General features: G+C 34.9%; 1 protein-coding gene across 2 annotated transcripts in view; it reads right to left on the reverse strand.

The window, feature by feature from the left end:
• LRBA (LPS responsive beige-like anchor protein) overlaps positions 1-24,199 on the reverse strand; it is a 546,641-nt gene that overhangs the window by 10,407 nt on the left and 512,035 nt on the right. For both annotated transcript variants that reach the window (XM_014455776.2, XM_023754983.1), the window contains 3 exons: positions 23,627-23,689; positions 18,175-18,330; positions 12,178-12,345 (listed from right to left, as the gene is read on the reverse strand). In XM_014455776.2, the coding sequence (XP_014311262.1) occupies positions 12,178-12,345; positions 18,175-18,330; positions 23,627-23,689 (387 nt within the window). The remainder of the gene's footprint in view (positions 1-12,177; positions 12,346-18,174; positions 18,331-23,626; positions 23,690-24,199) is intronic.

A 24,199-nucleotide genomic window follows, 5' to 3' on the forward strand; every position in this document is an offset into this window, starting at 1 on the left:
CTGTTCAATGCTACAATGTTGGCTTCAAAGTTTGGCAAAATGTTCTCTAACCCAGGAAGCAGGTCAGACAGTTCAGGAAATACAGGGGGGGAAAAAAGGGAAGGAAAAGAAAAACAACAAATTAAAAGCATAAGGGCAGACTTATAATCATTGGGTTCTTCTCAGGTAACTGGTTTCACAAACACTCACTGAATTTCCAGTAAAAAGATTGTGCTACTTAACTTCCCTCCCTTTAGGAAACACACATTAATGGCCTTTAAAAATCCACATATGACAACATAAGAAGAAACAGCATTTTCCCTAAGAAAAGCTGTTTTCAGTCTTGCTTAAAAACGGACTTTGTATTCCCTTATTATCTGCTGTGTAAATTGAGTGTTCTTTTTATTTTCTCATCAAAAACTCTGTTCAAAATAAATACTTGTGGATTTTTATAAATGCAAAGAAGCCAAATGTTCTAAATATTAATATTTCACTATAGTGAATAGAATTCTATAATATGGGATTTAAACCCAACAGGTTCAAACTGTTTAAGTTTGCCAGGTATTTCGGGAACTTCTTATACTAAAGCTACTAAGGGTAGAGGGCATACTCAGAGGCAGAACACAGACCTACTGGTATATGTGGCTCAGAATTGATTCCTCTGTAGTTACACGGTTATACATCACCTGGATCCCAGAGCCCAAGCAATCACCTCCCACGGAAAAGAAAGGCAAAACCCTACATATCTGTGTATATTTCTGCTTGCAAAGCCTAGAAACAAAATCTAGAAACCATATAACTCATGCTCACTGCAGCACCCACCTAGACTGCCCCTCCCGACTACTTGTCAGCCCACAGACTTACTACCGAGGGGGAAATCAGCTCCAGGAATACAATACTGGCCACATATTACTTTTTCAAAGACCCCCAAAGCTATCACCATCTCTCACTGACGTCTCCAAACCAAATAAAGAACAAGAGGGGAAAAAGTCTTCTGGAAAATATCAGGCGAATTCTTTGATAAAAGTTTGCAGTAGTTAATGGATACCAAAAGTCCCACTGTTGCTGGCTGAGATAGCAGGATCCACTGAAAGCTAGATCACAAAGCGGAGCAGATCCCCTTAAGAACCTTTTAAAGTCTTAGTGCTTGAAAAATCGTCATGGCTTTCAATAAAGCCGAGAGAAAAATTTATCTTGATGCTAGTTTAAGGGGCTACATGTCAAACTCATCTCAAAGAAAAATAAAAAGAGAAAGAGGATAGACTCTTGGACTGCCTTGAAAAGCTTGAGCAATTACTTCAAAGGAAAGGGGGTCTTTGTCCCGAGAGCAGGTTTATGACCACTGGTGCAAATCCACCAAAGGCTGAAAGGGATGCTCGGCGCATCTTTATGGACGGCCTTAAAGGAAGATGAACAAGTCAAAGGAGATTAAAGAGAGGCCAAATCCTGCCACTGATACCAGGACGCACCGGTTTTTACAGATGTGCTTTGCTCCGAGCACAACACTAAGGATCAGCAGTAACTTATATATTGTTGTAACAACCCACTGCATTGACAAGATCTCCATATGATCAGTTAACATTGATATTGGATCTGTGCTTTAAAATACCAGGTGAAATGTTTACACCATTAGGTAGAATAACAAATGTTTTTATTAAATGTGTTTCTTTGGTGCCCTCATAATACTAAGTGTATTTCTCCATCAAATGGACTCTGAACTACTTACAGTTATACCTGAGAGAAGAAGAGACAGTAATTTATTTAGTATCCTGCTCATAAATATCCGATGAGAAAAATATTTCAAAGGCTCTGTTTCCATTAAGGCAAAAGGGACTAATAATACAGGTAAAAATAGACCTGACACAGATTTCTGGCAAATTTTGAATTACATTTTTAAAAATGAATGAAGTTTTTGGTATTTCTGGCATCATCTCAGTTTTATGAAAATTACATTACCTTACAGTGCATTGCAAAGTTCTCATTAGCAGTTTAAATATTTTATACCACCAATTATAAAATGAAGCACGGTTTAACATTTCCTTATTCTTATTTTTGTAGAAATAAAATTAGTTCTTCCAATTAATGCTTAGTTTAGAGATTCCTGTGCCAGAAGCTAACACATCTCCTTTGTTAATTCATTCATTCCTTCACTCATCCATTCACTTAGTAACATTTATTGGGTATATATTTTGTGCAATGTACTATGGAAACAAGGAGGGGAATAAAATGTGGCCTGCATTTGTAAGTAACTTGATTTCAAATGGTCACTGATCAGGTTTTGTCGACCTTCCGGTAAACCTGCAAATTACATATATCTCTGTAATTGGAAATGTCCAAAAGCTGCACTGACTATTACGGAAGTCCAAACTATTACAGCTGAATTTTTATACAAAATTAACATCAATAAAGTCTTCAAAAAAACCCCACACACAACTGATATAATTTCCCACAGTAAAACCTAATAGCATCTGATCTCTTAGAGAGGTAAAAACAAAACATGATACCTGGCTTTGTTAAAAAAAAAATCATTTCAATAGAATACTCATGTTGAAAGAAAATACGGTTACCAGAGGGAAAGGAGTGGAGTGGGGTAGAAAGGGTAAAGGGGACCAACTATATGGTCATGGAAGATGATTTAACTTTGGGAGGTGGGCACACAAAGCAATATACAAATGATATACCAAAGAAATGTACACTTGAAACCTATATGATCCTATTAACCAATGTCATCCCCAATAAATTTAATTAAAAATAAAATAAATAAAAGAAAATGTTTAAGAATCTAAATAAAGTTATCAAGTATATGTGTGTTTTTTTAAATCTAAGTATTATACATTACTATATGCCAGTCATTTCCTAAAGATGGATACTTCTGTTTTACAGATGCCTTTTGCTCCATTTTAATTATATTTTGATTACTTGAGAGGACTCATTGAGAATAAATATCATGTAAAAACTGAATACTAAGCTTTCTCATGTGACTCATCATAATAGTAAATCAAGAAAAAAAAAGACTTTTCTGAAGTGGAAATGAGGTTAGCTATTAAATGTTTCTTAAACCTGTCCCATTAACTTCCTAATTTTTCTTTTCTGTTTCAAATTTTGAGAAGTTTATTGGGGTGATATTGGTTAATAAAATAGGTTTCAAGTATACAGGTCTATAATACATCATTTGTATTGTGTGTTTACCATCCAAAGTCAAGTCTCCTTCCGTCACCATTTATCCCCCCTATACCTTCTCTTCTACCTCCCCCCAGCCCCCTTAATCCTCTGGTAATCACCATACTGTTGCCTCTGTCTATGAGGGTTTTTTTTTTCTTTTCTTAATCCCTTCAGCTTTTGCATCTAGCCCTCAAAACTACTCCCCTCTAATAGTTGTCAGTCTGTTCTCTGTACTTCCTAATTTTTCAATGGGCATTATAATACTATACTGTAATTATGCAAAGAGAAACTATTTGAAATTTGTTCTATTCATTCTATCTCCACCAAGTCTTCCCCTTCCTCTTGGTTTATAATCTTTCTCTTCCTCTATGATATATAATTATATATTACATATGTAATATATAGTTTATATGCATATATATAGTTTATGACAATGGAATCATCCTCTAAGACTACATTAGAAAATGGGTTTGTGTAGATATGTATCTATAATTGTACAGGTAAAGTTATAACTCTTAATGTGTAATATTAAAAAAACAACAAAATCCTATCATAACAAATACTAACATAAGAACACAGTATAACAAAATTATCTCTGTATTGTCCTTTGCAGATACTGAGAGAGCTTTAGTGAAAGGGTTGCACCAAACTGTCTACAGCTGACAGTCCTTTTAAGTGGTTAAGAATGGTGCCAATGGCCTCCAGACCTGAGTTTGAATTCAGCCTCCAGCATTGCTAGCTCTGTGACCCTTGTTGGGCAAGTTTTCATAGTTAGAGTAAGATGCAGGAGCTTCAAGGTCAGGGGGAAACGTAAAGGCATATTTATAATCCCTCTGTGCCTCAGCTATAAAGCAAGGGAAACAGTAGTCACCACACAGGACCACTATGAGGATTAATGAGCTGGTGTGTAAAGTGCTGAGAATGCGCCTGGCATGTAGTGAGCACCCAGGAAGCAGGAGCAATAGAATGATGCATATTTTCACCCAGCTTCTGTAGCTGTGTATGGGTTTCTATTAACATAAACACTATACAATTCTGCCTCCAATAAAGAATGCAGATAGAACAGTTACTCATATGCAATCTTATTCATATTTGTTGATATACAAAATTAAGCTTTTTATGAATAGTAATTAAAAGTAAAAACTATTTTTTTAATCTATCTATCCTAAATACCCAAGTCACATAAAATTCTTTGTAATATGTCCTCCTTAACATTTGGGAGGTGGGCACACAAAGCAATATACAAATGATATACCAAAGAAATGTACACTTGAAACCTATATGATTCTATTAACCAATGTCATCCCCAATAAATTTAATTAAAAATAAAATAAATAAAACATATCCTCACTTGAGGATATGTTTATTGATTTTAGAGAGTAAGGAAGGAGCGGGGGAAGAGGGAGAGAAACATCATTGTGAGAGAGAAACACTGATAGGTTGCCTCCCATATGTACGTGCCCCAACCAGGGATCAAACTCACAACCTACGTATGTGCCCTAACTGGTATCGAACCCACAACCTTTTGGTGCACGGCACAATGCTCCAACCACCTGAGCTATCCAGCCAGGGCTCCTCCTTAACATTTTAAAGGTTCCTTTGTTAAAGATACATAAGTAAGGCACTAGTGAGAATTATAGAGGGTTTTCACATCTTTAGCTATTAGAAACATTCTGGACTTGACCCCAAAAGCAGACAACAAAAGCAAAAAATGAATAGTGAGGCCTAAATCAAATGGAAAAGCTTCTGTTCAGCAAAGGAAACCACCAACAAAAATGAAAAAGCTACCTATTAAATGGGAGAAAATATTTGCAAATCACATATCTGATAAGGGGGCTAATATCCAAAATATCTAAAGACCTCATACAATTCAGCAAAAAAAAAAAAAAAAAACCCACACAAAAAAACCAAACCCATCACACACACAACCACCCCCCTCAATCTGTTTAAAAAATGAGCAGAGTTTCTGAACAGACATTGTTCCAAAGAAGACCTACAGATGGCCAACAGGTACATAAAAGGTGTTCCACATAATTAATCAACAGAAAAACGCAAATCAAAACCACAATGAGATATAACCTTACACTTATTAGAATGGCTATTATCCAAAAGACAAGAAATAACAAGTGCTGGCAAGGATGTGGAGAAAAAGAAACCTTTGTGCACTGTTAGTGGGAATGTAAGCTGTGCAGTCGCTGTGGAAAACAGTATGGAGGTACCTCAGAAAATTAAAAGTAGATTTACCATATGATCTAGCAATTCCACTTCTGGGTATTTATCCAACGGAAACAAAAACACTAACTTGAAAAGATACCTGCACCCCCATGTTTAGTCAGCATTACTTACAATAGTCAAGACATGAAAACAACCTAAGTGCCCAGCGATGGATGAATGTATAAAGAAAATGTGGTTTATGTACACAATGGAATATTGTGCAGCAACAGTAAAAAAGGAAAAGCTGCCATTTGAGACAACCTGGATAGACCTGGGCATTATGCGAAGGAAGTCAGACAGAAAAAGACAAATACCATAGAATCAAACTCATTGTGAAATCTTAAAAAAAAAAAAAAAGAAGAAAAAAGCTCTTAGATGCGGAGTACAGACTGGTGGTTGCTAAAGATGGGGGTAGGGAAAACTGGCAAAGGCAGTCAAAAGGTAGAAACCTGCACTTGCACAATAAATAGATCCTGGGGATGTAATAGGCAGCATGGTGGCTATAATGAACAACACTGTACTGCGTATTTGAAATTTGCTGAAAGTAGATCTTAAAAGTTCTCATGAAAAGGAAAAATCTGTAACTGTGTGGTGATGGATGTTAACTAGACATACTGTGGTGATCAATTTGCAATATATACATGTATCGAATCAGGATGTTGCACAACTGAAACTAATATTATACGTCAATTACATCTCAATTAATAAAAAAAGAAAACATCCTGACCCCATTCACCCCAAGGAAATAAAGCAATCTCTAAGGTGTAGAAAGTTACAAACTACAAGACTGTAAACGAAAAAGATCAACAGTCATGAAGCCCTAAGCCATGAGAGGGAAAATGGCTTCTGAGGATTTTTTCTATCTAAAAACACTTCAAATCCAAAATCAAAAGTCGGATTGAACCTATTTGAAGGCAACAAAAATAACTTTAAAAGATAGGGCAATTGCTGTTTTATAAAAGAAATCAACAGAGGCATTTAAGTACTTACTTTCCTATAAAAATAGGTCTCTTTTCATAAATCCTCAGGAATAACTAAAGTGTAATATGAGGTACATATGGCCAAAGCTGCCATATAATTTCTCTAATGAGGCCAACTTTGGGGAAGGTGATAAAGTCAGTCTAATATGTTTTTCCAGGAGGTATTAATTACATCTATCATTAGTAGTTCTACAATAATGTCTCTCTCTCACACACGCATGCACTTTTACAATATTCTAAAAGAAGAAGAACCCCGCTTTTAGGCGAAAAGGAGGGAGGAAGTAGCTTACAATTTCAGAGTATATTCAGTCCCAATTAAATGAAAGAAGACATTCAAATTTTCTTTGAGAGCCTATACAACAATACTTAGTTGACTAAAGGGAATCTGTACCTTCTTAAATTAATTCCAGCACTTGTTTGAAATTAAATTTCCTATCTGAGCATATAGTATTAGACAAACAGCTTTCTTTGGTGTGGCACTATGCGAGTCTACATATGAAGACACTCAGCTTCAATTTGAGGGCATAAATCATCAGTTCTTCTGTTCTCATATTTATATGGCTATAGTCTACGGGCTGAATGGTATAGTCATTTTTTCTCTGCAACTAAACAAGGTAAATAAATGTGATATATTGGCACATCACCCCGCCACTCTGCATATGGTGCACATTAAGGTTGTATTCATTTGCCATATGAATATAATTCCTTTTACCACATCTACTATTAGTTACAAGCAGTAAATACAGAGTTGTTTTGCTGGAACTTGAGGGCCTGCATTACATCATGGAGCACTAAACATCCTGGACCTTCTGGAGAATTTCATAGACGTAGTTTTAATGTCACCTGAACTCGAACACTGCCAACATATTGTTTCAAACCCTACTTGATGAATTCTTCAAGGAAGAAAAACAAGGGCAGTCTCAGTGTTTGTTCAAAGGTGCACACCAAAAATAGGGCTACAGGAAAGCTCCCGATGAGACATACAAAAACTCATGTTGTTGACAAAAGAATTGATCAAGAGTCACATCCAAGGTATAAAAAGGCTACTTGTTGCAAACATTGCTTTTCTATTCAGAATTTAGTGAACGTAAGGAACCTAAAGTTAAAATATCATCCAAAGAATTTTCTCCAACTATAGCTTACTAAAGACCTGGGGTCAATAAGAATTTAAATCTCATGATAAACTGTGATGCTTTATTTCACTGGGCATATATTTAGCTCACTTTCTCCTTAAACAAAATATTATCAAGTTCCAAATCCAGGTCAGCATGGGGCATAAGAAAGAAGAAAGTGAGTTATTTTACAAATTCTTATGGTTCAACACATATGCATACATCTTGACATTTGGGTCCCATAAATAATACATCACAGGCAATTAAAAACAAAGTACACCTGTCTTATCAAGTGCTGATTTTCAAATTTACTAACATTAAGTCCCCAAATGCATCCAGCAGATGGTGCTCTAGGACATCTACAGTTTGTGGTGAGTCTAACCTTACTTTGGTGGCAAGACAAAGAATAAGGATTTATCAGTGGCTTCAATAAAACATATTAGGCTTTATGATAAAAAGAACATAATTCCTCAATATGTGCACAAAAATACATATGCATAAGACATGTGCACAGAGGCAACCAGTAAATATTTCACACCTGGATGATACTACTTTTGTTATGGACTTGATGAGTTGTCTATGTATATCTGGTATTTATGCTCATATGGCAAGATCATTCTAAATTCATTAAAAAAAATTTAGAATGCCTTAAAGTTAGAATTCATTTTTAATTATAGCAAGAATGCCTCATTAGGGTGATACCAGTAAAATTAACAACAGTAGGATTTACGGTAATGACTTAAGTGATTGATGAGAGTATAACAAAATGAAGTTTTAGACAGAGAAAAAAAACAGGGCAGCTATGGCATACAGTACTTTAAAAAGCAGCTCTGTGGTCTGTTAGTGCTAGCCTTATGGTTAATAAAACCTTCTTTCTAATTAACGGTGCTGAAATATTCTTAAAGAACAGAATCCCGGTGTTATGAAAAAAAAAAACTTAGCTTTTTCTTTCTTTCAGTAGACGCCATGCCCATAAAGAAGAAAGCTGACATAGATTAGCATGTCTGATTGCAATGAGGAAAAAAAATGCCACCTTTCAATCAAATCAAAAACAGAACGTGAGAATGGAAAACTACTTTACCAAAATACTATACACACAAATCTACACAACAACCTCACAGTCAGGAACCATTTGCTTCTAAAACTAATCAACTGTGGCTTTAAAAAAAATCGCTCAGATAGCTAAAAATACTTAAATACTTACTTTTAATAAGCATTTAATTTGAATTTTATGGTCTATTAATACAATATAAAATGGTGGATAAATAACGATTTTGGAAATTTTCATCTTGCTTGTAAGATCATTTCAAAGTTTTAAAATATTTAATTGTCAACTGAATGTATTGGTCAGCATTTTCTCCATTTTGAAGGAAAAAGGATTATTTCAGGAAAAGCATTTTGGTGGACAAGATTTGGTTCAAAAAACACACAAAGTGCTCGGGCAGAGATATGATTCCAAACAAAAACATCTTTCATTGAAATGTTCTTGGTTGATTTTATTTTTAAAAGTCACAACTAAATGGAATCCTATGTTAATTTTCTTTTCCTGGGGAAACTGCATTCCACAGGAGATAACCCGCACAAGACAACAGACGGAGAAGAACACCTCTCTGCTGTGCAGGCGAGCGAGGCTTTGCCACAGAATCCAGATTTCAGAGAACACGCGTATCCTTTCATAAACCCCAAATTGTATCACATAGAGAGTTAGCCTGACTTTGCCCAACCAATATGCATATTAATATGATTTTAAAAAATAGTAATAAAGCTATTAACTTTACATATAGCACTAAGGTTTATAGAAAATGCTGTAGGCTTATGATCTCAGCAAGTAAAATTATTAGCTTATTCTCGTAATTTTTGAAATAAAAAGTGCACAAAATACTTGAATAAGATCTATGAAATGCCTAAAAAGCAACACCCTAGTTTTTTTAAAATTTACCTATTTTCCCTGCAAGCAAGAAAAGTCTAAATTCAAAAATTTAAGTTGAGGCACTGTGTGCATTTATAGACCACAGTGCAATTATATATATATAAAAGCCTGACCATCTCTTAAAGAACACTTACACTGCATCCAACAGATATAATACAGGAATAAACACAGCCTGAAATTCCTCATCTGAAAGGCTCTGACTTCGGTGACTGCTTCGTGGAGCCATCAATGAGCCAGAGGCTTATAAAATCTGAACCAGCTTGCATGAATCCTTAAAACACACGGTGAAATGTCTCTCTCTCTCTTTCTCTCTCTCGTCATTTTGTTTTGAAAAGCTTTAACTGGCTTGTTCATTTTTCTATTCTAATGTGCGATATTCTCATTATATGAAAAAGTGCCTATTTGTCTTTCTCCCAGATCCACCCTTCAAAGCTAAAGCAAAATTAAATTGGGACATCAGATGCTAGAAAAGGGCCAGAAAGGATGAGGTTCACTTTGAGAAAGGTAATTTAATTTAGTCAAGATACATACAATTTTCTAAAATTTTTATTAGCTGTGCTATTATGTTATTCTTTTATTTTTTCTTTGCATTTCCAGCACTGCTAGGAGTTAATGTCCACCATACTGCAGACAATGAGAGGGTATAGATGAAGTGCTTTATGAAAAATATAACATTATAATATATACTCTAATGCCAACATGATGGTGTTTGTGTGGTGATTTATTTGCTCTAAGCACCCAGTGCTTCTGATAACACCTTAGTTAGTTCCCATTGTTGCTTTCATTTTGCAGACAAGACACAAGGACCACAGCAAAGCTTACAACTCAGATTTGTTTTACTCCAAACTCCAGAATGTGGTCAATCCTACTTGATTTATTTTTTTAGAACACATGCATGTAAAAGCCACCTCTAGGGTGATTCATAAGGTATTTAAATATGTAAATACACTTTTCACCCATATGGAAAAGCTGAATATTTCTAGTTTTAAAATATACTTATATCTATGAAATGTAACAACTATTGCCTATAAGTGTGCTTTAGCTAGTAAGCCTTTAGCTTCTTCTCAGAATACACATTGGTAATAACATGAACACGATTAGGTTACGTAAGTAAAAAAAAAATATATATATATATTTTTTTTCTTGTGTCTGGATTGCTATATGTGCATGAAACATCATGCACTATTTTAAGGCAAGAGAAAGTTCTTCTTAAATATTTTCCGATAAATAACAAAATGGTATATTTATTATCTATGTCAAATCTAGGTCTGTCTGAGTTAACTTAGTATATCTCAATAACTGAATTTATAGACACAGGAAAAAAAGAAATTGAAAGTAGTCACTCATCCTAAAAGGCCAGAAAGGAGAATGAGCCGAATGTAGGGGTCCATAATGAAAAGACCATGAAGCACCTTTCAAAATAATGTGAAAAAAATTCCTGAAGTTTACATATTTTAAAATGTTATCATAGTTATATATAAACTGGACCTGTCTGTATAAATATGTGAAATACACACATGTACACACTATCCCCCATACAGACACATTAAAGTTGATCTGATCACAAAGACTGTGTTATCCATAGCATTGCAGCCTTATTTTTTATATTCTATTTGTATGGAGACTGATCTGTGCTTTGATTAAAATAAGAAATATATAGTAGAGGTTCACTGAATAAAAACCACACCAACCAAACACAAACAAAGCAGAACCAGCTCTGATAAAACACTTTGCAAATACTTCTTTTAAAATTGTATTGACTTTCAATTATAAAGTTTCACTTTCATACATATAATATACATTTAATAAGCACAACTCAAAGAAGTCAACCCAAAATACGATAGACTTAAATGTATTCAGACTGTTTCATAACCTGGGGCTGAGTGACAGATGTACAGCAGGATTCAGGTAAAGTAATCAGCAACAACACGATCCTTCCTTAGCCAAATACACTGCAACTTGCTCTAAATTAAGAAACTGTAAATATTTAAGAGCAGCTAAAAAGCTCCACCTTATGAAGTAAAAATCTAAAGCTATTTTTGCAGGAACTTTTCAGTGTTGTCATAATCATTTTAATTAAATTCTCATTTTTCAGGTGGTCCCTTTAATTGTTTTTTCCTACTTCTTAATGTGTTTTTCTAAAGCCATTTCTTTTCTGCAGCTGTGTGCGATTGGTTTTAATGGTAGCTGCTTCCTTTTTTGCCTTCTGTGAATTACAATTTTAAATGGTTACACATTTTTTGTTTTACTGCCTTCAGCATAGTTTCATAAAGATGTTTAAGGCTGTTGCTGAACATTTTCATTTCCCATCTGAAAAACCAAGAGCCATTTGAATATTCCATATTGGCCTTTTATGACCTGCTTTACCTTTTAATATGTAAATGAAAGCATATTTTTTATAAAGAATGGTTTGTTTCCATGAAATTATAATTTTGCTCTTTTAAAATATGAATTCAATAAACAAGATAATATATGATTATTCTTTTTATGTTATATCTTACTATTCGTGAATGAAACACCTCTATTTTATGTGATGACAGCCATTTACAATAAAGAACTAGCATTTTCAGATCATAAGAATAACCTATAATGTGAAAAATGAGGTTTCACACTTGGATTTGAATTATCAGTGGTCACAAAATGTCAATAATGAGGCTATCTAGACCTTTCTTAAATTTTAACTAAGAAATTAAAACTACTTGATGATTCAGTTTCGCTTTCACCATGATGTAAAAGATAACTTTATTACAAACTGTTATTACATTTCACTTGTAAAAGTTATAAAATAAAATGTACTTACTGCCTGGGTTATCTCCAATCCCACTGCTTTTCCCATTCCAGTACCAGAGCAAAAGGGTTGCGTCACGTGACCCAGAGAGAATGTAGCAATTTCCCCCAATATACGACTCAGAACGAGTGAGGCAAGTGACGACATCCCAATGGCCAAACACAACTTGGATCAATTTTCCTGAAACACAAAACAATATTCTTTAAAATTGCTATAAACTTAAAAAAAATTTCCGCTCATTATGACCATTTCACTTATAAGGTAATAAAGCCTTATAAACTCAGATTCTGATAATTCAGATTTTATAATAAAATTTGATCTGGTCCAATCTAAAAGTTTTCTTTGGATAGTAACACAAACAAAAAAATAAACTGTGATAATAATGTTTTGAAAGGCAAAAACTATTTTCAATTCAAACTATAATATTTAAGGACTATGACACCATCCTATATAATAAAGAGCTAACATGCTAATTAGACCAGATGGTGGAATGACCTTCCGGAACGACCTTCCAACAACCAGTGGGCGGGGCCACAGGGCCACGAGGCAGCTGGGGCTGCGAGGGTCGAGCCCCTTGCATGAATTTCATGCATCGGGGCTCTAGTATCATTATAATAGCTACTATAAATTACAAATGAATCATATCTACTGACGGAAGTAGGCCCAGGGAACCCTTACTGGGAACCACTTCAACATTTTCTTAAGTTACTCTAGTCTATATGATTCAAAACACAACGAAACTTAGTTGCCTTTTAGAAGTACTCTATACTTCAGACTTCACTAATACAAACCCCTCTCTGACTTAGTAAAAACTGAATGCATTTCAATGTAAGTCACTTTGGAGAGCTTGTTTTTTAAAATCGGGATTACATGAACTAAGTTTTGCTAAAAGGACTAATATACTGTGATTGCAATCTGAACCAGGTCACTATTTCTTTGTTTTAATTTCATCTGAATGATGAAAATTTCCTAGGGGGGGCTGTGATGATAAAATTGAGATTAAGGCAGTTTATCTAAACTAATGACTTGGGGCGGGGGCAGGATGGGGGGGAAAGGAACCCAGTGAACTTACTATGTATCTAGGGCTTCAAATACAGGATGAATTGTTCACATAATGGTGTCAGAAAAAAAGTAAAGCCCCACTTATTAGAATCTTTGTTTTAATTAGATATGATATTTATAATTCACACAAACTTGTCCAAAGAATTAAATACTCGTAGATCTTCCCTTCCATCCCTATAGTTTCTAGCCAACATTTACCTTTGAAATATTTGAAGAATCTAAAAATGAATGTCATAGAATATCTATGCTTAATATTTACCATGACTTTTTATTTTTTATAAGTATTTCAGGGGTCATTTGAACATAACTCAAATGTTCAAGGAAAAAAGACACTAAGCTGAAAAAAAGTTTGCATGCTTAACTTGGAACACATCATAATCTATTCAAAAGCTGACGGTCTCAATTAAGTATTGGCATCTACATGTATTTAACTTTTTAAGATAATAATAAATATAACTAAAATATTTACATTAAATTGTTTTAATTTTCTATTTTAATAAATGTAAAGCTTATTTTAAGTGCTGCAATTTTAGAAATAAAACACTGAAATATACTTGTTCTAAATCAAATGAAAAGTCAAATACAGTGTTTCCACTCTTGCACAAAGACTACTACTAGTAACTTTAAAATCAGATTCATTTCAATCTAAACTTGCAAAATTAATAAAAATCACTTTAAACAATTTTTTCCTGTGAATAAAGACTTTGGTAAAAGCAGGTGTTTTAACTGCAAAATATTAAAAATGTTCATTTTTTAATTCCTTCAGTCTTTTAAACTGAGATTAAAACATTTCTTTTTTAAAACCAGCTATATCAATAAAGAATATGGTAAGAAGAATTCAAGACTTTGTAGAATAAAAAGTGGGGGGGGGAGAGAGCAAATAAATATGAAAAAGAGTAATAATTTTCACATCATTTACAATTTTCATGCCGAACAAAGTGGAGATTTAGTGTGAAATGGGTGGGCTTAAATTAGAGGCAGGGCTTTCAAAGGGCAAGAGAGAAGTTAAGTAGGTCACTCTTAGGCCAGGTTAGAAAACTGAAGGTTAAATCAGTGAGTTTTAACTACTAAAGAAACAGGACCACAACATTGTGATTGTTTTGATCACGGAGTATGTACAGCGACTTCTGGCTCAGCCTGTACTTAAGTGCTGAGAGCGTGTAAACTAGGAGGGACTTAAATAGGTCATTTAGAGTAGGCTCATTTAAGATTAGACACCCATCAACTCAGTGGGCCGCAGGAGTGAGAATGAGTGAAATAACTACAAGTGGCTACGTGAGGTATGTGGGGTACGTGGCACAGAGGAAACCAGAGCCCTCCATGTGCACCTGGCGCTTGCAAAAGAGCAGCTACTCACTCGGTAACTTGTGTAATTTCCAGCTCATGTGAGGACAAAGTGAAAAGCTTTATCTGTAAAAGTGGGATGGAGTAAGCATAGTGACAGAATGATCCAAGATTCATTATTAATTCTCATCAGTTGAGTCATCACTCTGTATGTAGAACACCAGTGTCAGGAAAATGGATACTCGCTCACTGTGGTTTCTTTTCCAACTACAATCTCCTAGTGTTTTAAATTTTGTCCCAAAAGTTATCACAGTGACTTTCTATTCAACAAACACTTACTAAGCACCTACTAAGTGCCAAGCAGGAGGCCTCCTCACATCTGTATAGCGGTAAACAGACATGGCAAATAGACGTGGTCCCTGCCCCCAGAGTATTGACTGTCTAGTAGGGCAGACAGACATTAAACAAACACAGATATATAACTAGGAACAGTGATTAGTTTTATAAAAGGAAGAGTACAGGGTAGGATTAGTGGGAATAATAAGTAGAACTAAAGTATACTGGGCGCCAGGGAAGATAAAAATGAGCGAGTGACATTTAAGTATTAATATATAAAGGGTTTCATACTTTACTACAAATTAATCTTATTCTCTACAATGCATACTTTGGGCTCAACTCTGAAAAACATTATTTTTTTAAGTTTACTTTTTCCTGTTCTGGCAGCCTTTCTCAGTGATATTTGTTATTGCTACGAGGCTGAAGTTCACTCCTCCTAAATAAATCACAGCATATAAATACCTGCTGCTCTTTTGGTAAATTATTTTCTGATAATCTCGTAAGTGTTCCTCAACCTTTATTTTTTGTTTCCTTTAATACCAGTCCACCTCTCCACACACTAATATCAAATATTACCACAAGCACTAGAATATCCCTTTTTTGACAGAACAAATTTTCTAGTTAATGTTTTATTTGACAGCTGTGCTACAAATAAAAAAAATTCAAGCTCAGGACTCCACACCACTGAATCTAAAATGTGGCCTGAAAATAATTCCCACTGCTGAGGGAAGGTTTTATTGTTGCCTCTGCTGCTCTGGTTGTGTCCTGAAAACATGATTTATGTTAAAAGAATTTCCTGTTACAACCGTGTTTCTTCCCCCTCCCCATCCCAAACCTAATAAGGATTCTTTTTTGCTTATGTGCTAAAATATAATTGAATTCAACACTCGTGATAGCTTAGCAATTATATATTATTATTTTAAATTTATATTTATTGTTGAAAGTATTACAGATGTCCCCTTTTTAAGCCATTATATGTTATTGATCATACAATTTTCCCCTTGCTTCTCTGCTAAACTTAGGATAATATATTTAATATTCCTATTGTCATGTACACATTTTGTAAGGCACATAGTTAACCTAACTGAAATTATTTTAAATAAAACTAGCATCCGAGTTTATTTGTATAAAAGATATTAAGAAAGATATGAGGGCTATCATTTGAAAAATGGGATAAGGACACCTGTCCTGTATCAGAAGATTATTGTGAGGCTGGAACAATATGCATGTGAAATAATTTTGTAAGTTCTATAGAATTATCTTAATTGTAACTATTTCATAATGTAAGGCAGTGGTTCCCAAACTTATTTGGCCTACCGCCCCCTTTCCAGAAAAAATATTACTCAGCCCCTGGAAATTAATTTTTTTAAAATTTTAATAGCAGTTACTCATCGCCCCCAAATGCACCTGTGGCCATCACCGCCCCCCTGGATCGCTGCAGCGCCCACTGGGGGGCGGTAGCGCCCACTTTGGGAATCACTGATGTAAGGTCAATTTTACAAATATTAATATCCAATGCCTTTTAAAAATGATATGAATGGACAATAAACTCAAGAGCCCTCAAACGTCAAAACCAAAGACTGACAATATATAATTGCACTTATACGACATTCTGGAAAAGGCAAATCCTAGAAATGAAGACTAGATCAGTGGTTGCAAAGAGGTTGAGGAGGGAGAAGAGCTGACTACAAAGGGGCAGCACAGGGAATTCTGGGGGTGAGAGCTGCTCTGCACATCTCTTGTGGTGGTGGTTATGGAACTCTGTAGTCTGCCCAAACTAATGGAACTGTATATCAAATAATGAAATTTACTGCATATACATTCAAAAAATAATTTTCAAAAATGTGTAAAAAACCATGTGCAATTTAAAAGGATGTTTTAAGAAAACCTTTAAGAGTATGAAGCAATTTTAATCTGAAAATTTGTGCAAACAGGAAGCACAATTTGAGGTCAAATAGTGCTAGTGTTGTCATTACCACATGGTGAAAGTAAAGGTTTAAATTTTGTTATTAAATCAGAGAAAATTCATTATAATTATACAGCTATTTTAGGAAAACGTATCAATCCCCATTGCATTTTTAACGAATTCTAGAGGAATTTTAGGTTCAACAGTAATCAACCTCATAGACCTAAACATGTAATAAAAGCCCAATTAATCATAAGGATTTGAATGAGGAGGTTTTCTTTCTGGACATACAGAATAAAGATGCAAATTATTAAAAAACCCTAGATCATCAATTCCATTAAATAAAACATAAACAAAATCCTGCCTAAAAACAACTTGTAGGGTTTATTGTAGGAACAGCACATGTTAAACTATTTTCCCTACTCTTTCATAGCTGTGATAATACTGTCACCAAAATACACTTAGGACAAACTCCTTCAATACCAGCAATTATCTTTTCAATACACTGTACTTACTAAGGCAGAAGAATGGACTCACACATTTTATAAACATCATTAACAAGACTGAAAGATGACTTGCTGTAAACCATTTAATAAACTAGAAAATTCAGTGAGAGAATTTTCTATTCCCAAAACATTTAAATCAAGATATTTGTAGACCCTTGTTTTAGCTGAAATATGTACTTCCACAGTATCCATCAAGTTCTAATGCATTAATATCTCATTTTAATTATTTTTAAATATTCACCTATATACTTACTACATGTTTATTTAATCCTCTAACAATTTCTAAAATATTTTAAAGAGACTCCATGAAATTTTTCAATGTTTCTACATTTCCTAGATGCAAAAATGTATATGCATTTATTGGATCAGGTCTCCTGTCATAATTCCGAGGTGAGTTTGGTTTGTCCTGCATGCAAATGAATATATAGACTTAACATTTTATATTCTAACAAGAGCTGTCATATAAAATCAGTAGTCAGCTACTTTTCTTCATGATGGTGTAGATTTCAGCAAGATTCTATGCAGAATTGGGTGGATGAAGATTTCTACTCCCAAGAAATACACCTAATGAGAATTTCCAGTAAGGAAAAAAAAATCCTTTAAATAATACAAAAGTGGGAAAATACACACACACACATATGCACTTGTCATAAGATTATGCAAATACATGTGCATATGGTATTTACATACCATCACTTGGGTGACAAATCTACTATAAAAAGCTGCCTCTTAAAAACATGCTGAAGCTAACTTAATGGTAGACTATATAGTAGATTGGGGAAAAGTGTCTTTTCCTTATTTTATAAATGTTAGAATCGTGTAATTTTTGGAAGGAAGAAGACGAGAAAGCACTCTAAGTGTCTCAATGTTACTTATAGTAAACTTTAGTTCACGGATGAAGAAAGTAACAGTTACCTGTGTCTGTAGAATAGACTCGGAAACTTTTATCCCAGAAGCCGCAGACGAGGATGTAGCGGTTGTCGGAAGTGATGACAAAGCACTGGGAATGGACTTGAATACTCTGATCTAAAAGGTCAGTGATCTGCCTCCTGTGCATTCCTGTATTGCTGGCTATGAGAACAGAGGAAGAAAAAAATAAGCTTACTAAACCCACACGTGCAAAGAAATCCTTTAGTTTGTCATGCTCAGGATAGGGGGCGAGGGAGGAGAAGCAGCATGTTCCAGGGTGGGAATATTTGATCTTTAATTTTAAATATAGTAATATTTGAAAAACCAAATAGGAAAACACATCCGAATGCTAGAAGAATGTGGGCAGCTAAATCCAACATCTCAGTAAGAAATTTTGCCTAGAGGAAAGAAACAATAACATGCTACAATTTAAAAAGAGTGTGCGACTCCCGGAACACGCTTTCTAGCTCTTGGGCAGGACCAAACTAGATTACAATCTGCAGATTGCATCATGGTTAGGTTTGTGTTTCTGACAATCTCATTACACCTATCGCCATGAGAATGGATTCGTGTTGTGACAATCCATTACCTTTAACTTTTTGTCACAAGGAAGAGATATTAGAATTTAAATGTCATATAGCTGAAATATTGTAGCATCTTGTACTACTTTGGCTGTAACAGGTCTTTAATTTGACTAGATGTGAACTCCCCTTCCCCCTGTTTACAGCTGCACTTGCATGTATGGAAAGGGGAGAACGACTATTTATTAAAGATACTTGTAATTGAAAAAGTCAAAGCACAGCACGCGGCCACTTTCTTACCCCTTATGTAAGCAATAAAACAAGACAGCCTGGCAGTGTGTTTTCAAAGTGCTACAGAGCACCCGAGATGGGGTTTGTCACAAGGCACAAGGTCAGACACGGAGCGACATTAAGCACGCGGGAAGAGTAATAATCCTCTAGAAACACACTATCAAGTATGTCATTATCAGAAAAGGAATTTTCGCCGAGGTGCCTTTTTTGGCATTATGAGGCCAGCCAAATAGAAAGCTTTGTTTCTAGTCATCTCAGGGGTATTTCACACCAACTTTCCAACATAAATAATGATTCTTACATTGCTAAAGAATCTTGATTGTATCAGAAATTGGAACAAACAATAAATTTCTGCATCGGATTATTACATATTTTGTATTATAGTCTGTAGTTTTAAAAGTACTATAAATGCATTATTGATAAAAATAGGAAAATATTTATATTATAGTCATTGTTTATAATAACTAAGTTAACGTGGCCAATTTAATGGAAGGCTCAGAGAATAATACAGAAGAAAACTGCGTTCAAAATACTCTCCAGTGCTCTGCTGGGAACACCTGGGGACACAGAGGAATAAAATATTCCCTGCCTTCAGGGCATTACAACATGGCAAACATATACATGTGTAATACTGCAAAATTCTGCTAGTGTCTGACTACACAACTTAACTATAAGGTTATTAGGTAACTGTTTGATAATGGGATTCATATTCTTTTGGGTGATTAATGGGCTAGAAAGTAACAGCAGTAGTTAAAAGGGCAGGTTTCCAGTTTGGGAACGTTCCTCCATCCTTCCACACAAAGGGAAGTTACTGGCAGATGAGAACTTTTATGGGTATCACCGTGTATCACAGAGAGACATTAGTATCCCACTGGAGTGAAGCTGTGGGATACAATTCAGTTGTTTTTTAATCCCAAGAAACCTAGCAATTAAAAACAAGGAATGTAGTACTTTCTAGACTGGTTATTACAGTATTTTATTCCACATGAAAATTGTAAAAAATGTCCATTTTTTCTCAGTGTTTATATGACTTTTACTCCTATGATATAAAGTTTGATACTGGCCTCTTTTGGGGTGTGATATCTTGGGAGCTTAACAGATCTGGGCATGTGCATATTTTGAATTGAATGACCACAAAGTGCCAACGAATAAAGGCTGTTGCCCCTTGAGCATTCAGATGAATTATTTTATTCCATGTAAGTGCTTACTTATAAGTTAACATTGCAACATCTATCTATCTATCTATCTATCTATCTATCTATCTATCTATCTATCTATCATCTATCCACCTACCTACCTATCTAATCTGTACAACCTATACAACCTACATATCTCACAACTGCCTTTCCTTTTATCTTATTGTTTTCTCTGGCATACCTCCTGAGATTCAATGCTGAAAGCATTTTTATGTACTGAAAATTAGGTAAATTTATTTGTCTAGATAAGCAGTCTTCAAACTTGGGTGTGCATACCCCTTGGGGATTTCCCCAAGGATACACAGGCACAGATGGTTTTAAGGGAATCAACTTCTAGTTCAACTTTCATATGTTCTGCCTGAAACAGGTTTGCCTAAGGCAGCAGTTCTCAACCTGTGGGTCGCGACCCCTTTGGCAGTCGAACGACCCTTTCACAGGGGTCGCCTAAGACCATCCTGCATATCAGATATTTACATTACGATTCATAACAGTAGCAACATTACAGTTATGAAGTAGCAACAAAAAGAATTTTATGGTTGGGTCACAACATGAGGAACTGTATTTAAAGGGCCAGAAGATTGAGAACCACTGGCCTAAGGACTCCTTTCTAACCTCGCCTTTCGCATGCTTTTCTTCCACTAGATAAAATTAAGGCATATTTCTCTCCTACCTAGAATCTTACTATGGTGCTTCACCTCAGAATGTAAGAACCTCTTGAAAGCCAAAAAATTGGAAGATTCAAAATACTATAATGTGATGCTGAAAAGTGAATGTGTAGGTAGCAAAATCATTCTGCAGAGCAGGTGGTTTCCAATTCAATGCTTTCAATCAAATGGCAGGAGTATCTAATCAGGCTGTCAATTGATAGATCATTAAAAATAAGTTTCAGTGACAGATTGTTAAAATGGCTGTTGAATGATAGACCATAATGATATTTCTTAATAGACCAGTATATGAATGTTTTCACATAACCCAGAAAGAGCTCAACGATTTGAGTGACATTATTAAAACAAAACTCTTTCTTTTCCCATTTATTTGCTCATGTGAGTGACATTCATCAGAGTTTCCACCCATAACAAAACAAAAAAAAGTAAACAGAACTGTTGACAAATCCTGTCCCATTCAGCAACAAGTAATATTCATCCATGAACACAGGAGCTGTTTCATTAAAAATATATTTCTAATAAATGTTTTTATGTTTCATAATGTCTAAAATGTTTAATTTTCCATAAATTTTAAAGTTATAATTGTATAGGGGAAGTAAAATGAAAATATAAATTCAAGATGAAAAAGAAATAATGTACAATTTTCAACTAGAGATTTTTATACATTTTTTAAAAACAAAATGTTTGTGATTCCTTTTCATATTTAGATTCTATTGGATATATTTAAAATTTTATACACTTTGCAACTATTTAAACTTGTGATGAAACTGTTCAGCTGTCAACTTAAAAGCGTGTGGGAAGGTACATGGTTTTAAACAATTATTTTAGGAGATATAAGAGCAAACAATGTGATGACCAGTGATCTGGAGCAGGAAATAAAACTATGGCCCTCAGGCCAAATTTGGCCCATGTCTGGTTTTGTATATAAATTTTTACTGGAACACAGCAATGCTCATTTGTTTACACATTGTCCATGGCTGCTTTTGTGTGATACCAGCAGAGTTAAATCCCTGTGTCTGAGACCTTATGGCCCACAAACCCTCAAATATTTACTATCTGGTCCTTCACCAAAAATGTTTACCTATGCTTACTCTAATGCAGTGATGGCGAACCTTTTGAGCTCGGCGTGTCAGCATTTTGAAAAACCCTAACTTAACTCTGGTGCCGTGTCACATATAGAAATTTTTTGATATTTGCAACCATAGTAAAACAAAGACTTATATTTTTGATATTTATTTTATATATTTAAATGCCATTTAACAAAGAAAAATCAACCAAAAAAATGAGTTCGCGTGTCACCTCTGACATGCGTGTCATAGGTTCGCCATCACTGCTCTAATGGGTTGTAATTGCCAAATTCATTTAATTATGAACTTTATACTATAGGATATTTATTGTCAAGTTTTAAGGTAAATAGTAAGTATATACTTCAGAAATAACGCTTTAAATGACTTAGCAAATAGGCTTTATTATTTTTCTGACTTTTAAAACTTTACCAAAGTGAGCATTTAAAAATTTTTCAATACATGGCAAATCATATCTACTCGAAGTAAAACAAGATTTAGAAAAAAGAGTAGCATTTATCCTACATATAGATAATTCTTAGATTTCCACTTATATTTGGGGAAATGATAAATGATTTAGTTTAGAGCTTAGATTATTTTAGCTCATCTTGATAGTTTATCTGCAAATCTTGGCCATTTAGCTCTCTGGTGAAACAATGGTTTTAATCACAAAAAGGATGACATACACAAAAGGAATATCTTGAATTTCAAACTACTAAATCAGCTTACTCAAATGCTTCCTTTAAAGACTTTAAAATCCTAACAATGTATTTGTGCCAGGGAAATTTGACAGTCATAATGCAAGCACCCATAATAGTAGTATACCCCATAGTTATGCAATTAAATTTTCTTATCCTAAAAGTTATTGGATAGCATCTTTAATATTGAAGCTTAAATTCTTAGTGAAGCCACATCTGCAATCCCCACCCATGAGGATGAAGAATACTAAAACTAGCAATTTTAACAGAGCCACTCAAAAGGCGGAACAGCAAGTAAGCATTCTGAGTCACCTGCTGCCGGGACTCATTTCATCCCCATGGCTCTTTCTGCTACTCTTTTCTTTTTCTTTCCCCCTGAACAAATTTAACCTCCAATGGCAATTTATTGGGCTGTAGGACCCTAGGAAAATGAATACGAATATCTTAACACTGCCATTGGCTAGGCAATATATTTCAACTTTGAAACTGCTCTGCAATTGCCCATTAATCCCCTCCGAATGAACAGAGGGTCCAGGAAGAAAGGATTGATCTCCTTTAATGATGAAACCCTGGCACTACAGTTTTATTTTTCACAACACAGTGCTGCTAAGAACCCCACTGTTATTATGAAAATTTCCCTAGCAAAGGAGCTCCATCACATTACTGGGGCACCAATTCATCATAACGCGCCTCGCTCCTGCTCATCAACAAGTCTGAGTGATGAAAAGATCCAATATTATCCTGACAGTACTTCATGCGCATTCTCAATCACACATTATTACAGCATCCATATTAATTTTCAGTGACACGCGTCCTAGGCCTGTTCAAATTAGGCAAACCAACGAGGGGGAGTTGATGAAATACCAGCATAGCCACAGCTCATTGCATTCCAATTTGCATGCAAATGGTTTATCAGGAAAATTCCATTCCCAGCAACCAGCAAGTGAAAAACAACTGTAATCTACACTTCAGGGCCACCATACAGAGCTTAATGAATCGCAAAGAGAGAAGGAAGTGACAGACCTATGAGAGGATCGATTTCCACTGGCAGCTGGTATGGCTGGTCTTGTACAGCACCTTGATGAGCTGGAATTCACAAAAGATTAAAAAAAGCATTATTTTTCATACATAAACTACATAAAAATGCACAAGTCAAATCTTACGTACAATTGTTTCCAACCCCCAAATTATATAGTTTTGTGAAATTTAAGGGGGAAAAAAATCCAGGTGCTTTCCTGGCGAGCTTATTAAACATTTATTTTAGATTAGTGCTGTTCTGAACCTGTGCCATCACAGTGGCTCCAGTCCTGGGCCATAAGCTAGAGCAGATGCTTGACTGGCAACCTCTGATGCTGCAACAAAACAAAATTAAGTGGTAAAGCGCACTGAAAACAAAATGTGACAACCATCTGCTGACTGTAGCAAATACTATTTTTTTTGTTACTTTTTAAAAGGCAGTTTTGAATGCTGCAGCACAAAGGATCCACGAAAACGTCAATTTATGATGGAGAAAGGGAAGGCTCTACGTCAGGGAACATTTACTGTTTCATCCATCACTTAAAATCAATCAATTGAAAGTTTGAATAAAAATAAAGA

This window comes from Myotis lucifugus, unplaced genomic scaffold (assembly GCF_000147115.1).
Source record: "Myotis lucifugus unplaced genomic scaffold, Myoluc2.0 scaffold_1, whole genome shotgun sequence".
Lineage (NCBI taxonomy): Eukaryota > Metazoa > Chordata > Mammalia > Chiroptera > Vespertilionidae > Myotis > Myotis lucifugus.